Below are 24,419 nucleotides of genomic sequence, written 5' to 3'. Positions count from 1 at the left end.
ACAGGTACAGGGTCCCAAGGCTTTAGGCTGTTCTCTACTGCTTTCTCAGGTCACAGGTAGGGAGCTGAATGGAAGTAGAGTATCCAGGATTTGAATCTGTGACCATATGGGATCCCTGCAAGTGCAAGGTGAGGACCTTAACCTCTGAGGTACCGTGCTGGGCCCTTCATTATTGATTTTTAAGAATTTATCTTACCCAAGGGCAGAGGAGATCGCCACCATGGCCGAGCAGTTCCGAGAAGTGACGTGCTGCCTTGTCTGTTCAGAATACATGCAGAACCCTGTGTACCTGAAGTGCTGCTACGCCTGCTGCAGGTGCTGCATGGACACTCTGCAGAGGGAGCCTGGCGGAGACAGGATCCAGTGCCCCAACTGCAATGAGGTCTTCCGGCTGGAGGACATCAAGACAGCTTTCCAGCTGGGGGCACTGGTGGAAGCCGTCCAGGCAAAGGATCCCTACCTGAAGGAGGCTCTAGAGATGGACCGGAACATCCTGAGGTTCAAAGTGGACATGATCTTAGACGTGGACACAGCCAACAATTACCTGTTCATTTCTGAGGACCTGAGGAATATGAGCTCTGTGTCTTCCACTCAAAAATGGAGGAAGTGTGCTGAGAGATTTAACTCTGTGCATGCTGGGCTACCCACACTTCAGCTCTGGCCACCATTACTGGGAGGTGGATGTCGGGAGCTGCCAGGAATGGGACGTGGGCATCTGCAGGGACTCCATAAATTGGAAAGGGTCCGTGACACTGAGCATGGAGTGTGGCTCCCGGACCTGAGAAATAAGGACAGGTTCACCCTGTCCCCATCATGCTTTGGGTGGAGCCATAGCTACAGTGGATGAGCATCTTTCTGGCCATGGAGTTGAAGAGTGTGCCCTTCTACCACACCATAGACGGAGTCACACCTTCACGTTCACCACGGTACCCACAGACAGCCCACTGTGGTCATTTTTCTCCACTGGGAAAGCACCAGACGGCCAGCAGGGCTTCCTGAGCTTGCCTCCTGTGGCGGCTGGGACACTCTGCCCGCCCCCAGCCCCTCTAGGTCAGGATGAGTCAACCTCTCCAGAAGAGCCCTCTGAGGAAACGGAAATGTGAACCATCAGACTTAAGATCTTTCTGTAAATCTGCCTTTACAATAAAAATAAAAAAAAATTAAGTGCAAAAATGAAAAAAAAGTAGTTTGTGTTAACTACTTACATGCTTATTTTATGACTATGAAAAATGGACATTTTTTTTCTTCCTTTTCAGCTTTTACATTTTTATTTGCCCTGCTGCATTACCTTAGACCTCCAGCAGTGTTGGGCAGTTTATCATTGTGCTATTCTCAATTTCCCTTAAATGTCATGTTTGTTACATGATTTCTTTTGCTGACATTTGTTATCAAATTAAGGAAGTTCCTTTGTAGTTCTGTTTCGCTAAATATTTCTCATTAAGTATATCCATATTTTAAAATAATTTTTGAGATGAACATGCTTTTTATCCTCTTTACTTGGTGTGAATATGTACTTCTTTATTTTATTAGTTTATTTTTATTATTTCCCTTATTTATCTTTCTTTGGTTATATTCCTGTTTTTTTTTTTCAAAATTTTTGGATGGGATTTATAGTTTTGTCCTTTTCTGGTATGTGCAATTAATACCATAAATTTCTCTTTAAACACATTGAAATATGCTTATTTTCATTATTGCCTATTTAAAATACAGGGATACTTTAAAGACATTGTGGGAGAATCGAATTAAAAGTTTATTTTGGTACAAAAATTGTGACATTCATGAGTAATTTTTTCATAGTAGACATTTGCTATGAGCTTTCTGAAGACCTGTGGGGAGTGGCCGACCCCACACATATGATAGGTGGTCATGGCGGCCGGCTGAGGGCCAGGAGGCGGGGTTGGTACCCCCAGTAGGCAAACAGGAAGTCACGGGGATAGGCTGATGCCCTCACTGCGAGTATGTCATTGCTACTGGCCTATCAGGTAGCGCCCAGTGGACCCACAGGGAGAAGTGATTGGTGGAGAACTGTGTATAAACAGCCCACTTTCGGCAATAAAGCCCTTTTCATTTGGCTTTTCGTTCGTTCGTTCGTTTGTTTGTGTGTGTGTTCGTGAGTTCGTTAGGTGTGCGTGTTCCGGTTCTGGTTGCGGTTCCTGTTTTTCCAGGCCCTCAAGAGTGTTCCTCGTCATTTTAGTGTTGCTGCTGGACAGCAGCAAAAACCCCATAGGATGTTTAAATGATTTCTTAAATAGCAAAGTTGTTGAATGTTTTCCTTTTATTTCTTGATTCTTGTTTCTAGCTGAAACGTGCTACTTTCAGATAGCAGGGTTTTTTTAAAGCTTAAATCCTTTGAAAGTTGTTCAGACCCTATTGCCAACAAGTAACCAATTTTAAGTATTCCAAATGATTTTGGACACAATGTAATTTTACGCTTTTTTCCAGTTGTATTGTCCGATGTATGTGTGTCTCCTGAAGTGACATCTACTTTGCTCTAGACCTTCCATTTCGTTGTCTCCAGCACACTCCTGTTCAATTTGGATTCTTTGTTTTGTGGTTTCTCCACATGACAGAGGCTTGTCCTGTAAGATTTTCAGTTATTTTTAAGAATTCTGAGGAATACAGTTATACTTTATCTTCCAACTCTTCTCTTATTAGTAGAAATTTGAAAAGTGTGTGTGTGTATGTGTTTACTTTAGAACTTTACAACTTTTTACTTCTGCTAGCCTGAAGGATAACTTGGGGAGTATGATAAGTCAAGTTTTTGAAAGTAGAAAATTAATTATTTTTAGCTGTTGTTATTCCCAGTGACAAGATTTAGGTGCATAAATGTGCCTCTTTTTAAGAGCCAAAATGATGTGTTGAAATTGATGATTCATTTTATTTTGAAAAACAATGGAAAATGCTGTTTTATATTAAATACATCAAATAATAGCCACTATATATTTTTTTATTATATTAAACTTATTTATTATTTTATGATACAGTTCTATAAGCTCTGGAATTTCCCTGCATCCCCCCCCCTCCATCCACACTCCCCACCCCTACTGATTTCCCCTGTATCATTACACTAGTATAGTCTTTCATAATCAGTCATAAATCCATCATTCTGCTATGAGGTGCATCCTGACATTGTAGGCATGGACAGTGGCAGAGTCTAGCATCCTATTGTCAAGATATATTTAACAATTTCATTGGGAGTCTGTCTTCCACTATATCAGATTATTAAAACTTAAATTGGTTTTTCTGTTACAGATCAAAGATTAAATGAAGTACTTAGGCGATATCAAATGGAAAATGTTTCCAAATATTCATCTGTACAGGTATGTAAGTAAATTAAGGTCTAACAAACAAGGTTCTACTTTTGATTTTTCATTCCTTGCCTGTCATTTTTTTTTTTAACACATTGTAGGTAGATTTTTAGCAAAAGAAGGTAACTTATTGTTGGACCCAGTTCACAGAATATTAGAAAAAGAAGTAATGAATCCTTAATTAGTAATTACTTGGTAGGCATTAAGGTAGGAACCCATGCAGGAGACCTAAGTGAAGTTTTTGCCCTTTATTTTGGCATTGTTTAGCTCTGGCTGTTGTTTCATCTGGGGGGTGATGAATACATAGAATATTCCTTTCTCTTTCTGTTTTTCCTTCTCTTTCTTTCTATCACTCTGACTTCCAACAGGTAATAAAACAAATCTTTAAAAAGCACGAGTGATGGCTTTTTAAAAAAATTTTTTTTAAAAATCTTTTTTGAAAGAGAGAGAGACAGAGAGAGACAGGCAGACAGAGAAAGATTTTCTATTTACTGGTTCATTCCCTAGATGGCCACAATGGCCAGAGCAGAGATGATATATCCTGGGAGCCAGGAGTTTTTCTGGGTCTCCCACACAGGTGCAGAGTTCCAAGGTCATGGGCCATTCTCCACTGTCTTCCCAGACTATAAGCAGGGAGCTGGATGGGAAGAGGAGCAGCCAGAACATGAATCCACACCCATATGGGATGCTGGCACCACAGGGTGGAGGAGTAGCATGTAGAACCATTACATCAGTTCATATATATTTTTTTTTTCCTTAAAAGAATTTTTAAGTAATCAGTTTGAAATGCAGAAACACACACACACACACACACACACACACACACACACGGTGGGAAGGAATAAAAGAAAGAGAGAGAGAGAGAGCCAGTGAGCCCTCTTGTCCTCTGGTTCACTCCCTGAATACTTGCATTGGCCAGGGCTGGGACTAACCAAAGCTAGAAGCTGGAAACTCCGTCCCTGTCTCCCGCGTGAATGGCAGGGACCCAACTAGTCCTGTCATCCCCTGCTGCCTCCCAGCATCTGCATTCACAGATTGCTGGGCTCAGGAGGGATACCAGGCCTAATCCAGGTGCTCTGGGGTAGGATGCATGCAAACCGGCTGGCTTCTAATCACTAGACAAATCACCTATTATTTGTCTTATTTGTATACATTCATAGCTAGCACTTGTAATCATTGACATGGTAGAAAATTTTTTCATAATCTGACATCCTCTAAGTTTTCCTCAAAATCTTTGTTTAATTCTTTTCTGGCTTGGTTTTTGGCTTTGTTTGCTTCTATTCAATATATGGGCTATGAGGGTTTTAAGACTCCAGAGGATTCAAAGCGTGGTGCTGCAGTGTATGTTCTGGATTCTATGACTGACTGGATTGTGAAAGATAGCTTTACCAGCTAGCGTAGTGACTCCAGACAGCCCTGCATTATTCACTGTGATTATGATGAATTCACCCCTGAGGGTAGTGGACCGCGTAGAGACAACTCTGTGCTATTTAGTAGCATATTCTTCAAAAAATTTAACTCCTGCTTCTGAAAGTACACCTTCTTCTATATATGTTTGCTTATAGTCAGTCAGATCTTGAGTAGTGCTATCAGCAGTGACGCTGTGTTATGGCTTCGGATTCTTCCACAGCCCTCCGTGTTACCAGAATGCTTTGCTGTTTCAGGACTCCCACATCCCTTGGACTTGCTTTTCAGTCCATTGTTTGCAGTACTGAGAGGGAGGCTGGCACCGCAGCGTCAAAGGGGGATTCATCTGCTGTCTAGCAGTCATGCCCATACTGTTGGCCATGTGTAATGCACTCCTTGGGAATTCTGCGGCCCAGAAACCTTATTTTGGTTTCTGAAATAAGCATTCAGGAGGGTTTTGTTAAGAGCTATGATGTAGGGGGCTGTTTTTTTGTAAGGGAAGTAGGAGCAAACCGTAGTCCAGGAGCATATGGGACTGCCTCGGGAGCGTGGGCTTCGGTCTCATCTCTGAACTTAATTGTGCTTCTAGTAAGAGAAATAATGGTTGCCCTTTTTACTCAGCTTTGTTAGTCAGGTGCCTAGAACAGTTTTTATCAGTAGATGCTCAATAGGTGTTTGCTGAATGAGTAAAATAGTCATGTCCTACCCCACCCCAACTACTTGCAGAATTTGAACTCAATGTCAAATATAGTGCAAATTGTAACGATATGAAAAGTCATGGTTGGCTTGGAAATACAAGAAGTTACTACTTCTTAATTTTATTTTTACTATAAATATTTATTTTTAATTTTTTAGATTTATGTATTTTCTGATTGGAAAGGCAGATTTTACAGGTAAAAGGAGAGACAAAGACCTTCCGGCCACTGTTTCACTCCCCAAGTGACTGCAATGGCCGGAGCTGAGCCAATCCGATGCCAGGAGCCAGTAACCTCATCCTGGTCTCCTATGTGGGCCATCCTCCACTGCTTTCTCAGGCCATAAGTAGGGAGCTGGACGGAAAGTGGACCAGCCAGGACACAAACGTGTGCACATATGGGATCCTGGCAGTTGCAAGGGTAGGATTTAGCCACTGTGCCATATTGCTGGGTCCCCATGATAAATATTTAAAGAAATGCTTCCCCTTCTCATTACTCTAGATACCATGAATTTGCCACAAGTTGCATTTGAATGGTCATGTTTTATGAAGCTTTTTTCTAATGTTGGAAAAACAAAGCTGCAAGAGTTTGATATTTATTTCTTAAATATTTTAAGTTGGAACTTTAAACATAGTTGGATACAGAAACTATTTTATAAATAATATAAAAAATTATTTAAGGTCTTTAGTGTGTACGTCTGTTTATGATTTTGCTTAAAAGTGCATTTTGTGAGCTCCCCAAGGAGACCATGGTGAAGAGTATTGTTCTCAGAAGAATGATTTTTTTCCTTTTTGAGAGTTGTACATAAATTCTGTAGACCTAAGCTGAGCCTTCAAATGTGGTAATACTTAAAGCTTCAAGTCATTGCAGTTTCACAATTCAATCACCTTTGGAAAACATCTGTTCTCTTCTTTATAACTACATGTAACTTTTGCAAGATATTTTAAATAAGATCTGTTTCTTGAATGGCCCTTTTGTGGTTATTTCCGGGTTGAGTGGTTGTTCTGTGATTATATGGTGTTTTCTATGTTAGTAAAAGCTATTTCAAGTGGCATTATTCTGAGTGTAGTAGTAGCTATTAGATAACAAATATTCAAAGATAAAAAAAGATATTTAATTTAATAAGGATAGTGGAACACTTCCATATTTTCCCAATTCTTTCTTACTGTTCTTCTTTTTGAAACTTGTCTTTTTAATACCCAGTCTGATTGAATCTTTGACACCAAAAGTACGCCTATGGACTGAGGGCTGAGGTCAGTGCCTTAGTTCTCCTGGTGCCTGCTGAGAAGATAGGTTTTGTTGCTAAAAATAGGTTTATTTTCTTTTAAAGCACTCCTAAGATTATTTTCCTCCTCTAGCTTGGGAATTCTCTTTCTAATCTTTGCCTTTTGTTTCCAAATTAAAGTTAAAAATGACAAGATAAATAGTATTCTGGGGAAAAAAGTGGACGTGTATAAGCTGGGTCACATATAAAAGCATAGTGTCGAAAGCATATGAGTTTGTTACGAAGGGGGCATAGCCAAATTCCAACTGTAGTCTTGTGTTCAACACATACTGATTTATTCATTTAGTGAGTTTTGTGTGCATGGCAGAGAGGATTATAAATAAGATTTCCCTACAGTAAAGAAATGAGAATAATGAATTACAATTGCAGTATTTGGGGAAGGCAGTAGCCAGCGTCCTGAAATGGAGAGGTGATGGAGGATGCAAAGACCTGTTTCCATTTGAAAGAACAGTGAAAGTCTCTCAAGGGCAGTAACATTCAAGCTGGGGCAGAAAGTGAATGGACTAACAAAGGATGAACTAACAGAATGCTCCAGGGCAAGGGAGAGCTGATTTCTCCTGCAGAATTTGGGAGTGGGTCCCAACTGTAGTCAAAAGTTATCTCACAGTTACATTGAAAGAAACAATGAGACTATTCCTGTTCCTTGTTAATTAGCAGGTATAAAACTTGAAGGTTAAGGTAGAATGATACTTTCTTTTTTATAATACACTTTCATAACCTCTGGGATTTCCCTGACCTCCTCCCCAAACACCCTCCTCCACTGATTTCCCCTATATTACTACATAAGCAGTCATAAGTCCATCATTTCTGCTGTTTTAAGTGTGTCCTGACATTGTGGGTACAGACAATCCAGTAATCTATTGTCAAGATATATTTCACAACTTAATTGGGAGTCTATCTTTAATTTAGAAATAGAGATATGCAATGCTTTAAGTTTTTGCATTTCAATATGGTATTTTATTACACAGTTACTGTACAGACCCTTAAATGAAAAGTCATAAAACAAAATCAACAATAAGAAGAACGTTTAAAAATTTCAGCACCATGAAGTTAAATAAATGCTACTGAATAACCAATGTGTTGCTGAAGAAATTTAAAAAAAAATGAAAAACCTTGCAGAAAATGATGCTACTGTATGACCTCTGAGTCAGTCAGTGAAGGATTGAATAATAAGAAAAAAAAAACTATTTCAGTACTGCTTTTGCTGCATCTCATGGGTTTTAATATTTTTGCTTTTATTTTTATTTCCTCAAAATAGCACCATACATTTATTTGTACTGTTTGATATGATTCCAGTTACTGGATTTTTACACCAGCACTGTCCAGTATGTTTTTCTCAAGTCATAAAGATGTGGTCTGATTCTGCACTGTCCGAATGATCAGCCCTAGGCTTTGAGCACTTGGACTTAGGCTGTGGTAACTGTGGAAATGTAATTTAATTTTCGCTTTAAATAGATGAAATTTAGATAGTCCTGTTTGCTGTGGCTATCATATAGCTAAGCATGCTTCTGGGCTGTCAGTCTAATTCTAAAGTGCTATTTTGCATCATGCCATGTGGTGAAGAACTGATGATTTAGCACTTTTAAAACAGTCTGTAAGAGTATGGCGATTTCCTGTACCGGCCGTTGGCCTTCATTGGTGAAAGATGAAAAATCAGTCTTTTTTTAAATGTGAATAAAAGACCTGCTGAAATATACAAAAACATCTTCAAAAATGGTATTCTACCTGTGGTTCATTCTCTGAAAAAAGTAGGAAAGAGGCTCTTTTTATATTGGATAGTCTGCAGTCAGAAACAAAATTAGAAATTGTAATCAGAATACAATAATTGCTTTTGTTAGAGAAAAAATAACATCCAGAGAATTGCATTACTTGACACATTTTTTCAGTTATCACCATCACCATTCTTTCAGAAAATTATCCTAATATTATATAGATAAATAGAATTGATTGTATAGTGTCCACTGAAATTAAAGACTGACAAAGCTGCAGCTGTTTATTTAGCATAGTTTAAATTGTTTTTGAGAATATAAAATATTTATAAATGCCTTAATAATCAATTTCAATCCTACTCCCAATTATTATGTATCTTGGGCTATTAGCTAGTGTTTTCATCCAAAACTTCACTAGCAAGTAGGAAAAGGTTGTTAAGCATGTTATTTGCTCAAGAAATTTTAAACTTTGATTTATTGTGTTTAGTCTCAGAATCTTACAACTTTTATAATCACTTTTGATGATTGGGTTATTTATTCCTAGAGCTCTGTTTTCTTACCAGCTATTTTTAGAAAATAGTTTTTAAACCATGTTTGTTTAATATTTCTTCAGCACTGCCCTTATGCAAAGACTTATGCCTGATGCTTTAGTGATATGAAGATGAACTAAATAGAATGACCAAATAGGAACTTCAAGACTAACAATGTCTAAACAGGACAAATGTTAAATAATTAGGTAAATGACATATCGTTTGTGTCATAAAAGTATTAAGAACAGAAGGTCTATTGAGGATGTCACAAGATATTTAGAGAGATTGGGAGAGGTTTCTGAAGGATCTAGCATATTGGCATGTACTAAATGGGAGGTAGAGTTTTAGAGCAATGTGCCTGGGGACTAGAATTGGAGCATTGGCATGATAAGAATTGTAGGGAGATGACACAATGGGAATTGTATTTAGGAAGTAAAACATTCTTAAGCTTATGTAATTATGTTGGGCATGTATGAGAGAAGTAATGGAAAATACTATTAGGAAGGACAACTTGTGGAGAGCTATGAATGGTTAAGTTGAGAAGTTTGGATTTAGTTGGACAAGAATTATAAAAGCAGCAAATATTTTTTCTAAGGATGACTTTCTTGGGCCTAGTATGGTAGCTAGAGACTTAAGTCCTCACCCTGCATTCACTGAGATGCCGTGGGGGCACCAGTTTTAATCCCAGCAGCCCCGCTTCCCATCCCGCTCCCTGCTTGTGGCCTGGGAAAGCAGTCGAGGATGGCCCAAAGCCTTGGGACCTTGCACCTGCATGGAAGACCTGGAAAAGGTTCTTGGCTCTGGCTTTGGGTCAGCGCAAATCTAGCCATTGCGATCACTTGGGGAGTGAATCATCAGACACTGAGTAACCAACACATGAATGACAAAAAGGAAACACAAAAGTCTCTTGGGAAAACTGATGCCACCGTGTAATCCATGAGCCAGTGATGAATTCGACAAGAGAAAAGAAATTATTTGGAATAAACAGAACTGAAATAAAAACCATCAAAACACATGGGATACAGCCAAACAAACAAAAAACAGTATGGATTGGTTTATTAAAATTACACTTCCCATGCTGGTTTCCTTATATAAGAGAGAACATATGATATTTGTTTGTTGGTGATTGACTCATTTCACTGACCATAATGGTCTCTAGTTGGGACCACCTAGTTGTAAATAGTATAATTTTATTCTTCTTAATAGCTGAATAGTATTCCATGGAGTAGATGTACCATAGTTTCTTTAACCACTCTTCTTTGGACACACATCTGGATTGTTTCCATGTCTTTGCTATTGTAGATTGTGCTGCTGCAAATATAGGATTACAGATCCCCTCATCATATGCAGACTTCACTTCCATTGGGTATATTCCTAGGGGCGGGATTAGCTGGGTCATATGGCAAGTTTATTTGCAATTCTCCAAGCACTCTCCATACTGATTTCCACAGTGGTTGTACTAGCCTACACTCCCACCAGCAGTGAAGGAGGGTACCTTTCTCCCTACATCCACGCTAGAATGTGTTCTTAGTTGAGTTCTGAATGTAGGCCAACCTCACTTGAGTTAGCTGGTACCTCAACATGGTTTTCATTTGTATATCTGTGATGGCTAGGGAGCCTGAGCATCTTTTCATATGTTTGCTAACCATTTGAATCTATTCTTTTGAAAAATGTCGGTTCATTTCCTTTGCCCATTTTGTTAGAGGGTTGTTTTTTTTTTTCCTATCCCTCAGTTTCTGAAGCTCTTTGTAAATCCTGGATATTAGTCCCCTATCACTTGTGTAGTGTACAGAAATTTTCTCCCATTCTGTTGGTTTCTTCTTCACTTTGTTAATTGTTTCTTTTGCTGTACAGAAGCTGTTTAGTTTGATGTAGTCCCATTTGTTCATTTTGGCTTTGCTTGCCTTTGCTTTTGGCATCTTTTCTAAGAAGTCTTTCCTGTTCCTCTATCTTGGAGTGTGCTTCCTGTGTTTTCCTTTAGTAGTTTGATGGTTTCTGGGTGTAGATTTAGGTCCTTGATCTGTTTAGAGCTAATTTTCGTGTAATGAGACAGGTATGGGTCTTGCTTCTTAATTCTGCATGCTGCTATCCAGTTGTTCCAACAGCATTTGTTGAAAAGACTAGGATTTTTGCCTGGATTTTTTTTTTTTTCAGTTTTCTTGTCAACGATTGGTTGACTATACATGTGTGGGCTTCCTTCTGTTGTTTCTATTCTGTTCCATTGATCTTGCTCTCTATTTCTGTTCCAGTACCAGACTGTTTTAAGAACCACTGCTCTGTAGCATGTCTTGAGGTCTGAAATTGTGTTTCCTCCTGCTTGATTTCTATTTTTCAGGATAGATTTAGCTATTTGTGGTCTTTTGTGATTCCAGATAAACTTTTATATTATCTTTCCTATTTCTGAGAAGAATGTTGTTGGGATTTTGATTGGTATTGTGTTGAATCTGTATGTTGCTTTTGGTAATATGATCATTTTGATAGTGTTGATCCTGCCAGTCCAGGAACATGGAAAGGTTTTCCATTTTTCAAAGTCTTCTTCGATTTTCTTTTAAAATGTTTTGTAGTTTTTGTCATAGAGGTCTTTCACATATTTAGTTAGGTTAATTCCTAGGTATTTATGATTCTTCTCCTCTATTTTAAAGGGTACTGTACTTACAATTTCTTTCTAATCCATGGAATAATTTGTGTACACTAGTGCCATTGATTTGTGTTCATTAATTTTGTATCCTGCTACTCTGCCATAGTCTGTTATGAGTTCCAATAGTCTCTTGACTGAGTCTTTTGGTTCTCCTATGTAGAGAATCACGTCATCTGCAAATAGCGGTAATTTCAATTCCTCATTTCCAATTTGTATTCCTTTAATTGCTTTTTCTTGCCTAATAGTTCTGGCAAGGACTTGCAATACTGTACTGAAGAGTAGTGGTGATAGTGGACATCCCTGTCTAATTCCAGATTTTAGTGGGAAGGTTTCCAATCTTTCCCCATTTAGTATGATGCTGGCATTGGGTTTTTCATATATTGCTTTGATTGTATTGTAGAATGTTCCTTCTATGCCTATCTTGCTTAGCGTTTTTAGCATGAAGTGGTGTTGGATTTTATCAGATGACTTCTCTGCATCAATTGAGAAGATCATATGGTTTTTATTTTTCAATTTGTTGATGTGATGTATCACATTTATTGTTCTGCAGATGTTGAACCATCCCTGCATGCCTGGGATGAATCCCACCTGGTCCAGGTGAATGATCTGCCTGTTGTACTGTTGGATTCTGTTGGCTAGTATTTTATTTAGGATCTTTGCTTCTAAGTTCATCAAGGATTTCAGTCTGTAGTTCTCTCTTTCTGTTGTTTCTGTATCTGACTTTTGTATTAAGGTGATATTAGCTTTATAGAGCTTGGAAGGATTGCCTCTCTTTCTATTGTTTGGAAAAGCTTGTGTAGGACTGGGGTAAGTTCCTTTTGAAATGTTTGGTAGAATTCAGCAGTGAAGCCATCTTTTCCAGGACTTTTCTTGGTTGGGAGGGCTTTTATTACTATCTCAGTGCATGCTATTGGTCTATTTATATTGTTAATTGCTTCTTGATTCAATTTTGGTGGATTGTATGTGTCCCGAAATCTATCCATCTCTTCTAGGTCTTCTGATTTGTTTGCATATAGTTGCTTGTAATAGTTCCTGATGATTCTTTGTATTTCCGAGGTATCTCTCGTTATATCTCCTTTCTCGTCTCTGATGCTATTGATGTGTATTTTCTCCCTGTTTTTTTTTTTTTTGTAAGTTGGGCTAGTGGGGAGTCTATTTTGTTGAGTTTTCTCACAGAACCAAATCTTTGATTGTTTGATCTTATGTATAGTTTTCTTGGTCTCTATTTGGTTTATTTTCTCCCTTACTTTGATTTCTTTTTTCCTACTAATCTTTGGAATGCTTTGTTGTTGTTTTTCTAATTCCTTCAGCTGTAAGATTAGCTGATTTACTTCAATGATTGTCTTTTCTAATGCTTATTATACTTCTGCTGGAAGCATAGGAACATGTCTCTGAGACTTTGCAGTTTGCTAATCATTTTCATATTGATAAATGCTCCTATTATATACCTTAGATTAGACAGTGATTTGGAAATATTTCCATATTTAACAAAACGAAAATTTTAAATTAAAGACTTGTTAAGATCGTTTTGTTATGAGTTAGGCATGTGTATATATACACATATATAATATTAAATTTTAAGATTTTACATATTGTAAGCCCATATCAAAATATAGATGATAAAACTAATACTGTTATGGCTAACACTCAGTAGTATCATTACTTGACTTTTACATATTTACTCAATTTTGTTGGTTTTTTTTTTTGTCCTAAGAAAATAAATATTATAGTAAAAATTTAATCTCCCTACCCTTTTCCTTACTTGTATGCTTCTTCTTCTCCCCAGTGGAAATCACTATCTTGGATTATTATTGCAGTCCTATTCAATTCTTAGTACCTTAAATGTGTATGGTCATATCCGAATGGCACAATTTGTAAGAAATTTTAACTCTAAGAAGCAGTTCTCTCTCTGCCTTTCAATAAAAGTTCCATTTTTCTGTTGATCATCTGGTAAGTTCTATAAAATTAAGTCATTTTCAAGGTAGATCAAAGAAAAACAAAGAGTTCTTGTATTTGAAAAAAACTACTAAATTCTGTGTTTTAATATTGATCTTCTGTCTGATGACCTAGTTTATCTTTTCAGTTCTAAAATTATTAGGTCATCTGCAAACTCAGTCAGTGGTCAGATTGCTGGAAATACTAATAACATTGTATCTTGCTTTTCAATCTTCAGATGATATCCATGACATATTACTATTGACAAAAAGCTGTAGAAAAATGATGAAGTTTAGCAGTGCAGTGGCAGGGATGAGCTTGTTATCATTGTTGGATGAAATGCGTTACTTCTGCCGATTCATTGTGAGGAGTAGCCATAGGTGGCTTTCTGGTAGATACTTTTGTCCAGTGAGTTTTTTGGTTTTTTTGGTTTTTTTTTTTTTGTATTTTTTAATTTGTCCAGAGTTTTTATGGGCACTGAAGTTACCAAATTTCAGAAACAGCTAAGATGATTCCTTTTTCCTTTCCATTTAAGTTACATCGCTGAAATTTTTAAGGTTAAAGTTTTTAGAAACTTTTAGAAATTTTAATTTGGAACCATCATTTTGATATGAGAAGCATTTTGAAATGCATATTTTCCGTTGCAGAAAGCTGTCTTCAAAGGAGATGGAGAAGATGTGTTAGAAAAGTCAGTCGTTGACCAAAGGTAAAATATTGCCAGCAAAATGCAATTTTGTTAACTATATTTGGTTATCTTTAAGATGATTCTAGTTTGAGAAATGTTTATGTTCTGGTAAATTAGCCTTAAGTGATCTGTAATGAAACTGATGAGTCAAGAAAGTATTAGGGAGTATGTAAGGCTGGTTCTCAGTTGGAGGGCAATTTGCCTCTTTTCCCCCAAAAGATATTTGGCAGTATCTGGTACCATTTGTGCTTGTCATAACTGGTGGAGAATGAGACTGTTACCAGCATGTAATAGATGGAGGTGAAGGATGTAGCTGAACTTCTTCCAATGCATAGGCCAGCTGCTCCAACATGAAGAAATTTTCAGACTGAAATATTGTGCTAAGGTTTAAACCCCTGGTTAAGGGGGGAAAACAAAAGTCAATGTAGTGTGTGATTCCTTTGGGTAAAATAAGCATTATTTTATATATATCTATATCATCCATTTTATAGATATATAAATGATGCTTATATATATATATATATATATTGCCTGCTACATAGTTATTAAACTGGATGGAACAAACTGTCATATTTTAATTCTGTTTTTTTTCTCTAGCTTTTTAGCTCCTCTCATTACTGAGTATGATAAACATCTAGAAGAATTAAATGCACAGCTGAAATATTATCAGGTATGAAATCATAGTCAGTAAAGCTTTTTGTAACATGTGAAAAAGTAAAATATATTTTCTTTCTTTTTAAAAAGATTGATAAGGAAGATTTGATAAGCTATTAATTGATTCTGGCTGCATATGTATGTATCTGATTGTGTATATGTTTAAAGATTATGTTCAGGGTTTTTTTCTTAAGATTTATGAATTTTTAATTGGAAAGTCAGATATACAGAGTGGAAGAGAGACAGAGAGGAACATCTTCCGTCCAGTGGTTCACTCCCCAAGTGGCCGCAGTGGCTGGAGCTGAGCCAATCTGAAGCCAAGAGCCAGGAACTTCTTCCAGGTCTCCCACGCAAGTATAGGGTCCCAAGGCTTTGAGCTGTCCTCAACTGCTTTCCCAGGCCACAAGCAGGGAGCGGGATGGGAAGCAGGGCCGCTGGGATTAGAACTGGCACCCATATGGCATCCCAGCACATGCAAGGCAAGGACTTTAACCACTACACCATTGCACTAGGTCCTAGTTTTTTGTTGTTTTTTTTTTTTTTAATCAAGGTATTTCCTTGCCCTTGCCATTTGACAGGATCATTTTGAGATGTATGGTAGAATTAATCCTGTTACTGTTTCCTAATACCTGGTTGGTTTGCACGATTTTTTTTTTCCCATTAAACCTTCTAAAATCCTTCTAGAGCTTTCTCCTTACCCATATTTATCCTGCATTTCTTTAAAATAGTTTTTCCTCCAATTTCAAATATATCTATCAGATGTTTTTATCTTATGCATTTTCGATGCTATTGATCTACTTTTACTATCAGCGTAAACTGAGGCCAGTTCTGTGTCATAGTAAACTAAGCCTTCACCTGCAGCGTCAGCATTCCATATGGGTGCTGGCCCACGTCCTAGCTTCTCAACTTCTGATCCAGCTTGGGCCCTTGCACCTGTGTTGGAGACCCTGAAGAAGCTCCTGGCTCCTGGCTTCAGATCAGAATGGCCATGACAGCCATTTGAGAGTCAACCAGCAGATAGAAGATCTTTATCTCTTTCTTTCTCTCACTCCCTGTAACTCTGTCCTTCCCTTAAAAAAAAAAAAAAATCTAGATTTAAGCTATTACAGCTTTTTCTCCCTGAGATATGATAGTAACTAGCTTATTTTAGGAGTGAAGGGAGTAAAGTAACTGAAAAAGCCACCTGTAGAGGCAAATTCTAGTGCAGGAATTCTAAGATGAGGAAAAATAACAGGATCCCAGAAAATTAGAATAATAACACATTTTGTTCAGGATATAGTTTAAATCTCTCTGAGGCACATTTTTAGAATAAAAACTAATATTTATAATGTACTTCTTACATCTGAAAATGCCTCTTATCTTTGCTTCCCAAATTTTGACCTTTCTGTCTGGAATAATAATACAATGGAATCTATTTCCTAAATAGAACTTAATAGGTATGTCTTAAATTAAGCACACCAGGAGGCAATTACTTTTTTTTTTTTTTTAAATTGAATGTGTCCATGATTATATTTGACCTAAATACCAATCCCATGATCAATTTAGCTGTGGCCAAATTAACTGTGGCTGGGTATCAGAGTTGACTAATCTAATGCAAATGAAAGGAAGTACCTTTTTCAAACAACTCCTAAGACTGATTTTTGAACAATAGAATTGTACTTTCTCTTCCATTCTTACATGAAAAACAGGAAAGCATGTAGTATACTTTGAAATGTGATACTTAGTAAGCCTTCAATATTTCGTGGGTGATAAACTGCCAGGACTTATAGGAACAACATTATTAGAGCTAACTTAATGTCCAATTTATCAATTAACGGGTTGATGTGCAAGTTTATTGAAAGATCACATAGTGCTTGCAACCTCTAAAAATATGAAGTTAAGTTCTTACATTGCATTTGGAGTAATTGACTTATTTTCAAGGTTATCCCACTAACGTATAAACTTTTGAAGTGATCTCAGAGACCTGAATTACTTTAAACTGCAGTTTCTGTTTTATTGTAAGTTAATTAAATGTTTTCTAGTCTTTATTATTCACTTTTTAGCCTGTGGTCATTTAACTTTGAGTGAACCACAGTTATTTCCTTTAATGTTTCTAATTGACAATTAAAGAGCAAGGGAAAGTTCCTTGCACAAATGGCATTTCACACTTATTTTTAGAACCAGTGAATCTTAGGTAACTTGACTCTTGTTTGCTTGCCTGTACGAGGTCTGGCTCAGTCTGTCACCCACATCAGCCTTTGAATACACCAGTAATTGCAATTGCTGGGTCAGTTCTGACTCCAGCCCCCTCTCTTACATAAACCAGTGGATACTGTGGCTAAGCCCAATCCTGTCCACTACACACTCGGCCCTAACATACACCAGCTAGAATTGCAGCCTAGTTGGAGCAACCCCGATAACCCACTCTGTGTTTGCCAGTATGTGCAGCGAACTGGTCCAGTCTGTCCCACATCCCATTCACATCAATGGACATTGGAGCCTACTTCTACCCAACCAACCCCACTATCCAGCCCACACTCTTGCTGGCAGATGCCACTAGGCAGTCCCTCCCCCCAGCCTGGTTCTTATACTTATCACTGGGAATTGCAGCCCATCAAAAAAAGGTGCCCACAGTTTCCCTTCTGGGAGCACTCCGATTCCTGTGTCTTTCACTCTCTACGTGGTTCTGCTGTCTAGCCTGAGAGGATTTATCACCAGTCCTAGTCCTTGCCAACTAAGGCTGCAGCAAAGTCCAACCAGCCTGCCCTTAACTCTGGCTCATGAATGCAACAGTAGATATGGTTACTTAGCCCAGCCTGGCTCTCCCCCAACCCAGTTCACATACAGGCCAAAAGGTGTTGTAGCCTGCCCAGCCTGGTCTGTCCTCAATCACAGTTCTCAAACTAACCAATGAGAGCAGTCGCCCAGTAAGGGAGCCTATGCTGCCCCGCACCAGGCTTGCATCTTCTCTTCAGGTCTGGTGGGTGCTACAGCCTAATCTGGCCCAGCCAGCCCTCATTCCTGGCCCTAATGTGAATTGGCTAGTGCTATGGCCTGACCTGGTCTGGCCTGTACCCCATATGGTTCTCATATCTGCTAGTGGGTGTTATAACTAGCCCAGCCTGACTCACCCCCAGACCTGACCTACATGTATACCAGTGGATACCATAACCTGGCCTGGTCTGGGCTGCTCTCAGGTTCAGTTCTTGCTCTTACCTGCAGGGACTATGTCCTGACAAAGTAGTTCCCCAAGCTCCTCTATCAGGTCTCCTCCCAGTGGCAGGTCTCGCACACACAGGTTGATTCTTGTCCCAGCCCAACTGGGCCACCTCCTGTCCTGGCAGGAACAGTGATCTTGCCCAACTGGCTCACACGCATTCAGATATTTATTGTTGGTTGTTGCAGCCCAACCACACCCAGTCCACCCCCAGACCCAGCTCTCTTGTGGTTCAGTGGGAGCCAAGACTTAGCCCAACCCCTCCTATTCTCACCCTGGTTCTCATGAGCACCAGTGGGTGCTGGAGTCTAGCCCAGTCTGCCATACCTCAGACCATATCCATGCACATACTGAGGGATGCTGCAGCCATATCCAGCCCAGACCATTGACCGCCTTCCGGCTCTTGCACTCACTAGTGGGAACCATAGCCCAGCTAGGGCATTGCCTTAGCTCCCCAACCAAGCCTGTTCCCAGTCACCATTCTTGCACATGCTGGTGGTTGCACTGATCACCTGTCTTGGCCTTTGCCATTGGATGCTGCTGCCTGACCTGCCCTGGCCCTCCACCAGTCCCAACTATCGCTGGTGGGTGCTGAAGCTTAGTCCTGTGTAGACTGCTGGCATCCTGTTTCATGTATACTGGTAGTTGTGGCAGCTTAGCCTGGCGAATTCCATACTTTACCCTGGCTCCTGTATATGCCAGTGTGCTAAGGTTTGGTCCAGCCCAATCTGCCTCCCTCCAGAATCAATCCACACACTTGCTAATGGGTAGAACTACCTTGCGCAGCCTGACCAACATCCAGGCCTGAATTACATGCTTATCACCAGGAACTATGACCTACCAGGGGAGTTTCCCAAGTTCCCTCACCAGGCCCAGACCTAGATCTTGCACATGCCTGCGGGTGCTAGGCTCTTACTCTGCATAGTCTGCTCCCTCTGTCCCAGCTTATGTAACAGTTTGTAGATGTTGCAGCCCAGCATGCCCACAGCCTCTTCTTGGATATGCCTGTGATTGCTGCAGCCTAGACCAGATTGGCCTCCTTCCATACCCAGTACCCATGAGTGTAAGAGGGTTCCATAATCATGCCTCGCTCAGCTGTTACCACCACCAGCTCTCAAGCAAGCCAATGGAAATTACAGTTCCACAGGGGTGGGCCCCACAGAATTTGCCCCTGGACCTGATTCTCTTGCATGTTGGATAGTGTCATGGCTCAGCCGAATATTACCCATCCCCTGTTCCAACTCTCACTGGTGGTACTATGATCTAGCCCTATGGGTAGGTCCCCAGCTGTAGCTTTAGTGTGTGCCAGTGAGTGGTATTTGGCAGTGGTCAATGCTAACTAGCCCAGCTCAGGTCTCCCACGTGGGCTGGTGTATTTTTCTGACCCTTAAAGGTCTTCCCATTTGCCCCCTCCAAACCACTTGGTCTCAGCCACTCACTTACCTACAGGTACAGTGGCCTTATTCCTCAGTAGCCATTCCTCACCTGCAAAGTGCTCCCTCAGCGTTCCTTCCTCCTGTACTTGTCCTCACCCTCTTCCTTGAACAGTCTGCCCTCCATCTTCTGCTGTGGTAGCAGATGTCCTCTGCAGGCCCCAATGGACTGCCATATCTTCTGTGTGCATCTGGGTATGCCATCCCCTGCTCTGTTAAGCCACTAAGGAGGGTCAGATCTTCAGAAACAGTATCCTTGTTAAGTCCCTCAAAGATCATTCCTCACGTGTACATAAGCACCCCCCAGGTCCTCACATGTCCCCACCTGTGTCATCCCCCAAGCTCCCTGCAAGCCTACCCTGCCAACCCCCACAAGCATGCCGCTGGGCAGCCTGTGGGTTTCACCCAATGCCATTGGTGCCCCAAGCCACCCAACCCTGTCCCTGAAGGGCTCCCTTTGGGGCTCACTGACCCAGCTCCCATTGTGCATGTGGGCCAATGGACCCAGGTCAGGCAAACCAGTCCCCCTGGGTACTCACCCCCCCTGGGGCTTACCAGCCCAGCTCTTGCTGGGCTCACAGGCCAAAGGACCCAGATCAGGCCGGTCCCCACCAGGGCCTCCTCACGGCTCACCACACATATGGATCAGAGGACCCAGATCAGGTGACCTGGTCTCCACCAGGCCCTCTCCAGGGCTCACTGGCTTGGCTGTCACCATGCATGTTTTTGTAGCTTTTAAAAATCAATTGTTAATTGAAAACTTGAAAATTGCAGTGATAAAGCACAAAAATCTTATTGTGTAATTTAAAACTTGCACTTGCCTTTCCAATTTTTTCTGCTACTGTATCACTCCATATATGTTCAAGCTCAATTATCTGGCAGTGAATATATTTTCATTTAATTGTCATTCAGGCATTACAGAGAGACAGTGTACTTTCAAACCAACTGAATATTACAATTAGCTTTTACTGATTTTCTAGGCCAGCCTGCCTGGAAGCATCCCTAGTTGACAGGAAGAATTGGAGAACTGCCTGTTCCACCTATCCTCTGCCAAGGTTTACCGCAGATTTGGCTTCTGCCTTTTAGCCTAGGGTACACAGTCAAGACTCATGGATGTATGATGAGTTCATTGCAGTTTTGTTTTCTGTGTGAGTTTACCTGTTTCATTCCTGCTTTCCATTCACCTTTCATTCTGATAGCCAATTACTTACTTTTCCCTTTTCTGCTTTGCCATATTTCTTCTTAATTGAAGTGTTATTACTTTTTCTTTTTTTTTTTAAGATTTATTTATTTTTATTGAAAGGCAGATATACAGAGAGGAGGAGAGACAGAGAAGAAGATCTTTCATCCGATGGTTCACTCCCCAAGTGACCACAACAACTGGAGCTGAGCCAATCTGAAGCCAGGAGCCAGAAGCTCTTCCAGGTCTCCCATGTGGGTGCAGGGTCCCAAGGCTTTGGGCTGTCCTCGACTGCATTCCTAGGCCACAAGCAGGGGGCTGGATGGGAAGCAGGGCCGCTGGGATAAGAACCAGTGACCATATGGGATCCCGGTGTGTGCAAAGGGAGGACTTTAACCCCTACACTATCGCGCCTGGCCCAATGAGGATTTTTCTGATCACAATGCAGTAAACCTAGAGATCAGTACCACAACTTCCTCAAATTTTTCTGTTTAATTTTGCCAGCATATAACACCAAAAAGGTAAGGTGATTCTTAAGAAACTCTACGGCTATTTAGAATTTGTTCCAAATGCTGGATGAACCTATAGTTCCTTCTCAGGATTGATTAAAAGCAAATTCTCAAAAACGTATCTACATCACTAGCAATGTACTTTAATTCTGTTTAGTAAGGAGAGTAACAAAAATGCTTTGACTTTTTGATTCAGAGAAGGCTCTGTAGAGGGAAAACTTTGAGTTTCTGGCCCTAAGTGAAACATGTCACCTTAAAATAACTATTGAAAAACATGACAAATATGTGCATTTCAGGAACTGAAACCACCAAAGTCTTTCTTTCTTTTTCTTTTTTTTCTAGGTCCTGACCTTTTTTTTTTTTTTAGTTACGCTTCATTTTGTGACACAGTTTCATAGGCTCTGGGATTCCCCCAACCCTTCTCCATGCCCTCCCCCCATGGGATTACTTTTTCTTAAAATCCCTGACAAACCTATCATTCTCTCAAAGAAAATTAATTGTATCTTCATCTCGTTTTCTTTATAGTATGTGTTTTATTCTTCACACTGTTTTTTATTTAGTGATTTTTGGAAGCCATCATTCCTACTATCATGTCAGTAATCATGTCTGTTGCTATGGCCGCTCCACACAGTGCAGACTTTAGATAGTTAATAAAGATGGTGAATCAGATTGAGTGCATGATTGCTAAACAAGATCTCTGCTTTTTCACCATTAACACTATCCCTTTTTTGTTTTTAAATACTTTATTTGTATTGAAAAGCAGAATTACAGAGAGAGAGAGAGAGAGCTTCTATCTGCTGGTTCAATTCCCAAATGGGTGGAACTCCAGGGCTGGGCTGTTTCAAAGCTGGGATCATGGAGCTTCTCCTGAATCTCCCATGTTGGTTCAGGGATCCAAAGACTGGGGCCAGCCTCTGCTGCTTTCCCAGGTTATAAGCAAAGAGCTGGATCAGAAGTGGAGTAGTCAGGATATGAACTGGCACCTACTTAGGGTGCTGGCATGGGAGGTAGAAGTTTAGCCTGTAAACATCATGCCAACCCCAACACATATGAACCCTTTGAAATATTAGATAAACACATATGTGAATATGGGTTTCACCTAAACTGTAATGAGGTATACATTCAGAATTTAGCAATCATCTGGCATTGGTTGTATTGACACACTGAGGAATATCATTCATCTTCTTCACAGCTACAAAACTTGAAACTGTATTTATTTTGCAATGTGTTAAATATTATAGATTAAACACATGTTTTGTTATATTCTGTGTATAATTAAGCTTTCCATACTTAATATTGTTTTTTCAGGAACAAGGAATAACTCATATCTGTACACTAGCTCATAGAATCTGGTTGAATGTGAATGGACTACTTAATGGAGATCTAATTGTAAGATGTATTGTTTTTTACACTGTATCTTATTCTTTCAGAAGCAGGTGGGTGAGATGAAATTACAGCTTGAAAATGTCATCAAGGAAAATGAAAGGTAGACATTGTTATTGATTTTTTTATAGTCTGAGGAAAGTTGTTTTTGTTACTTTGTGTATGAACATACACTATATTGGTTAAGAATGTGGACTCTTGGGTTGATTATCTGACTTTTGACTTATTTCTTATACTCTGTGAGACCCTACACAAGTTACTTTACTTCTTTCTGTTTAAATATCCTTATCTATGAATTGAAGATAAAAACAGAACCTATTTTATTGGCCTGACTCTAAGACAAAAAATAAGGGCTTGTGACAGGATGTGTAGTAAGCACCTCATGTACATCAGCAATAATAGTTGGAACGTTATATATAAACAGACTTACAAAATGAAACTTTTCAACTTATCATCCAGTTTAAAAGCTGCAAATGTTAACTAATACACATGACATGTATCTGTCTTTTCCTTCCATTTGTCATCCCTTTATCAGAAGTAAAATTTGTCTTGAATTGGGTGTCATTTCCTTATTTTTTCAAAATTTTTATATAGGTATCTATAACACCAAACAATGTATTATATATTTTTGTATCCTGGCAAATGGAGTCACCTAGTAGCCTGGGACTTTTTTTTTTTTTACTTGCTCTTATCATGCACAACTGAAATAGGTTTTATGAATGTTCAATTTTGAATTTTAATGTCAGCTTGGTTTCCAGAGTAGTTGTCAGTTTACATTTTTAACAGTGATATTAGTTTCTATGGATCCATATATTTAATCAGCTTCTTAAATTTTGTCATTTTGACTATTAGGAAAATTTTTTACTTTCAAACTATATTTGGCCATTTTTTATAATGTTTATTTTCCCATTTGCTTTTCTTAGCCTGTTAATTGCTTATTTTTTTCCCATTGCTTATGAGTATTTCTCCATATTTTGCTTACTAGATTCTCTCTCTCTCTCTCTCTCTCTCTCTTTTTCCTTTTAAAGATTTGTTTATTTGAAGGGCAGATTTACAGAGAAAAGGAGAACAGAGAAAGAGCTTCCATCTGCTAGTTTGCTCCCCAGTGCTGCAGTGGCTGTAGCTGAGCTGATCCAAAGCCAGGAGCTTCTTCCGAGTCTTCCACATGGATACAGGGTCCCAAGGGTTTGGGCCAACCTCCACTGTTTTCCCCAGCCACAAGCAGGGAGCTGGATGGGAAATAGAGCAGCTGGGACATGAACTGGCACGCATATGGGATCCTAGCACTTGCAAGGAAAGGATTTAGCCACTAGGCCATCATGCTGGGACTTGCTTACTAGATTTTCTAAGTATTTACTTGTTTTTGTGCTAGTCAGTTTAATGCAGTAACTAGAAACTTCAGATGAGAGGGAATGTAATTCATTTACGTTTAAATGCTAATAGGGTATTAATTTTAGGGTCATACTAAAACTAATGATTAAGAGGTCAGCAATTGACACTGCTCCTACCATTGCCTTTGTTTGTACTACAGCTTTATTTCCACAAAGCTGGGATGAATGGATAATGGGATGCTGAGTGTTGGCTACAGTATTGGTTTGCTTGCCTGCTGCCACATCAACAAAAATGGTCATAACTCACTTCTGCCTAAAGTGCTTCTAGCTAATGAAATCATTATCCCATCTGCAACTCCAGCTTTAAGAACATCTGGGGATATAATGTTTAGACTCTCAGTCTCTGATAAAGACAGGCACTTGGAAAAGTGCAGAAATGAATACATACCAGTGTTCCATACAACACACTAAATAATACATATATCAGATTATGGCATGTTTGAAAAACAAAATTTCTAAATTTTTCTTCAAATTTTATGGT

General features: G+C 39.4%; 1 protein-coding gene across 1 annotated transcript in view; it reads left to right on the top strand.

Annotated features, from left to right (window-relative positions):
- SCLT1 (sodium channel and clathrin linker 1) overlaps positions 1–24,419 on the top strand; it is a 194,831-nt gene that overhangs the window by 5,632 nt on the left and 164,780 nt on the right. Inside the window, exons 2-5 of the mRNA XM_040966760.1 lie at positions 3,253–3,320; positions 14,155–14,213; positions 14,790–14,862; positions 22,595–22,650. Of these exons, the coding sequence (XP_040822694.1) occupies positions 3,253–3,320; positions 14,155–14,213; positions 14,790–14,862; positions 22,595–22,650 (256 nt within the window). The remainder of the gene's footprint in view (positions 1–3,252; positions 3,321–14,154; positions 14,214–14,789; positions 14,863–22,594; positions 22,651–24,419) is intronic.

The sequence above is a fragment of the Ochotona curzoniae genome, unplaced genomic scaffold, assembly GCF_017591425.1.
Source record: "Ochotona curzoniae isolate NIBS_2020 unplaced genomic scaffold, NIBS_Ocur_1.0 scaffold_4506, whole genome shotgun sequence".
Lineage (NCBI taxonomy): Eukaryota > Metazoa > Chordata > Mammalia > Lagomorpha > Ochotonidae > Ochotona > Ochotona curzoniae.
Note: the sequence above shows the minus strand (reverse complement) of the source record. Positions and strands in the feature narration are given on the sequence as shown.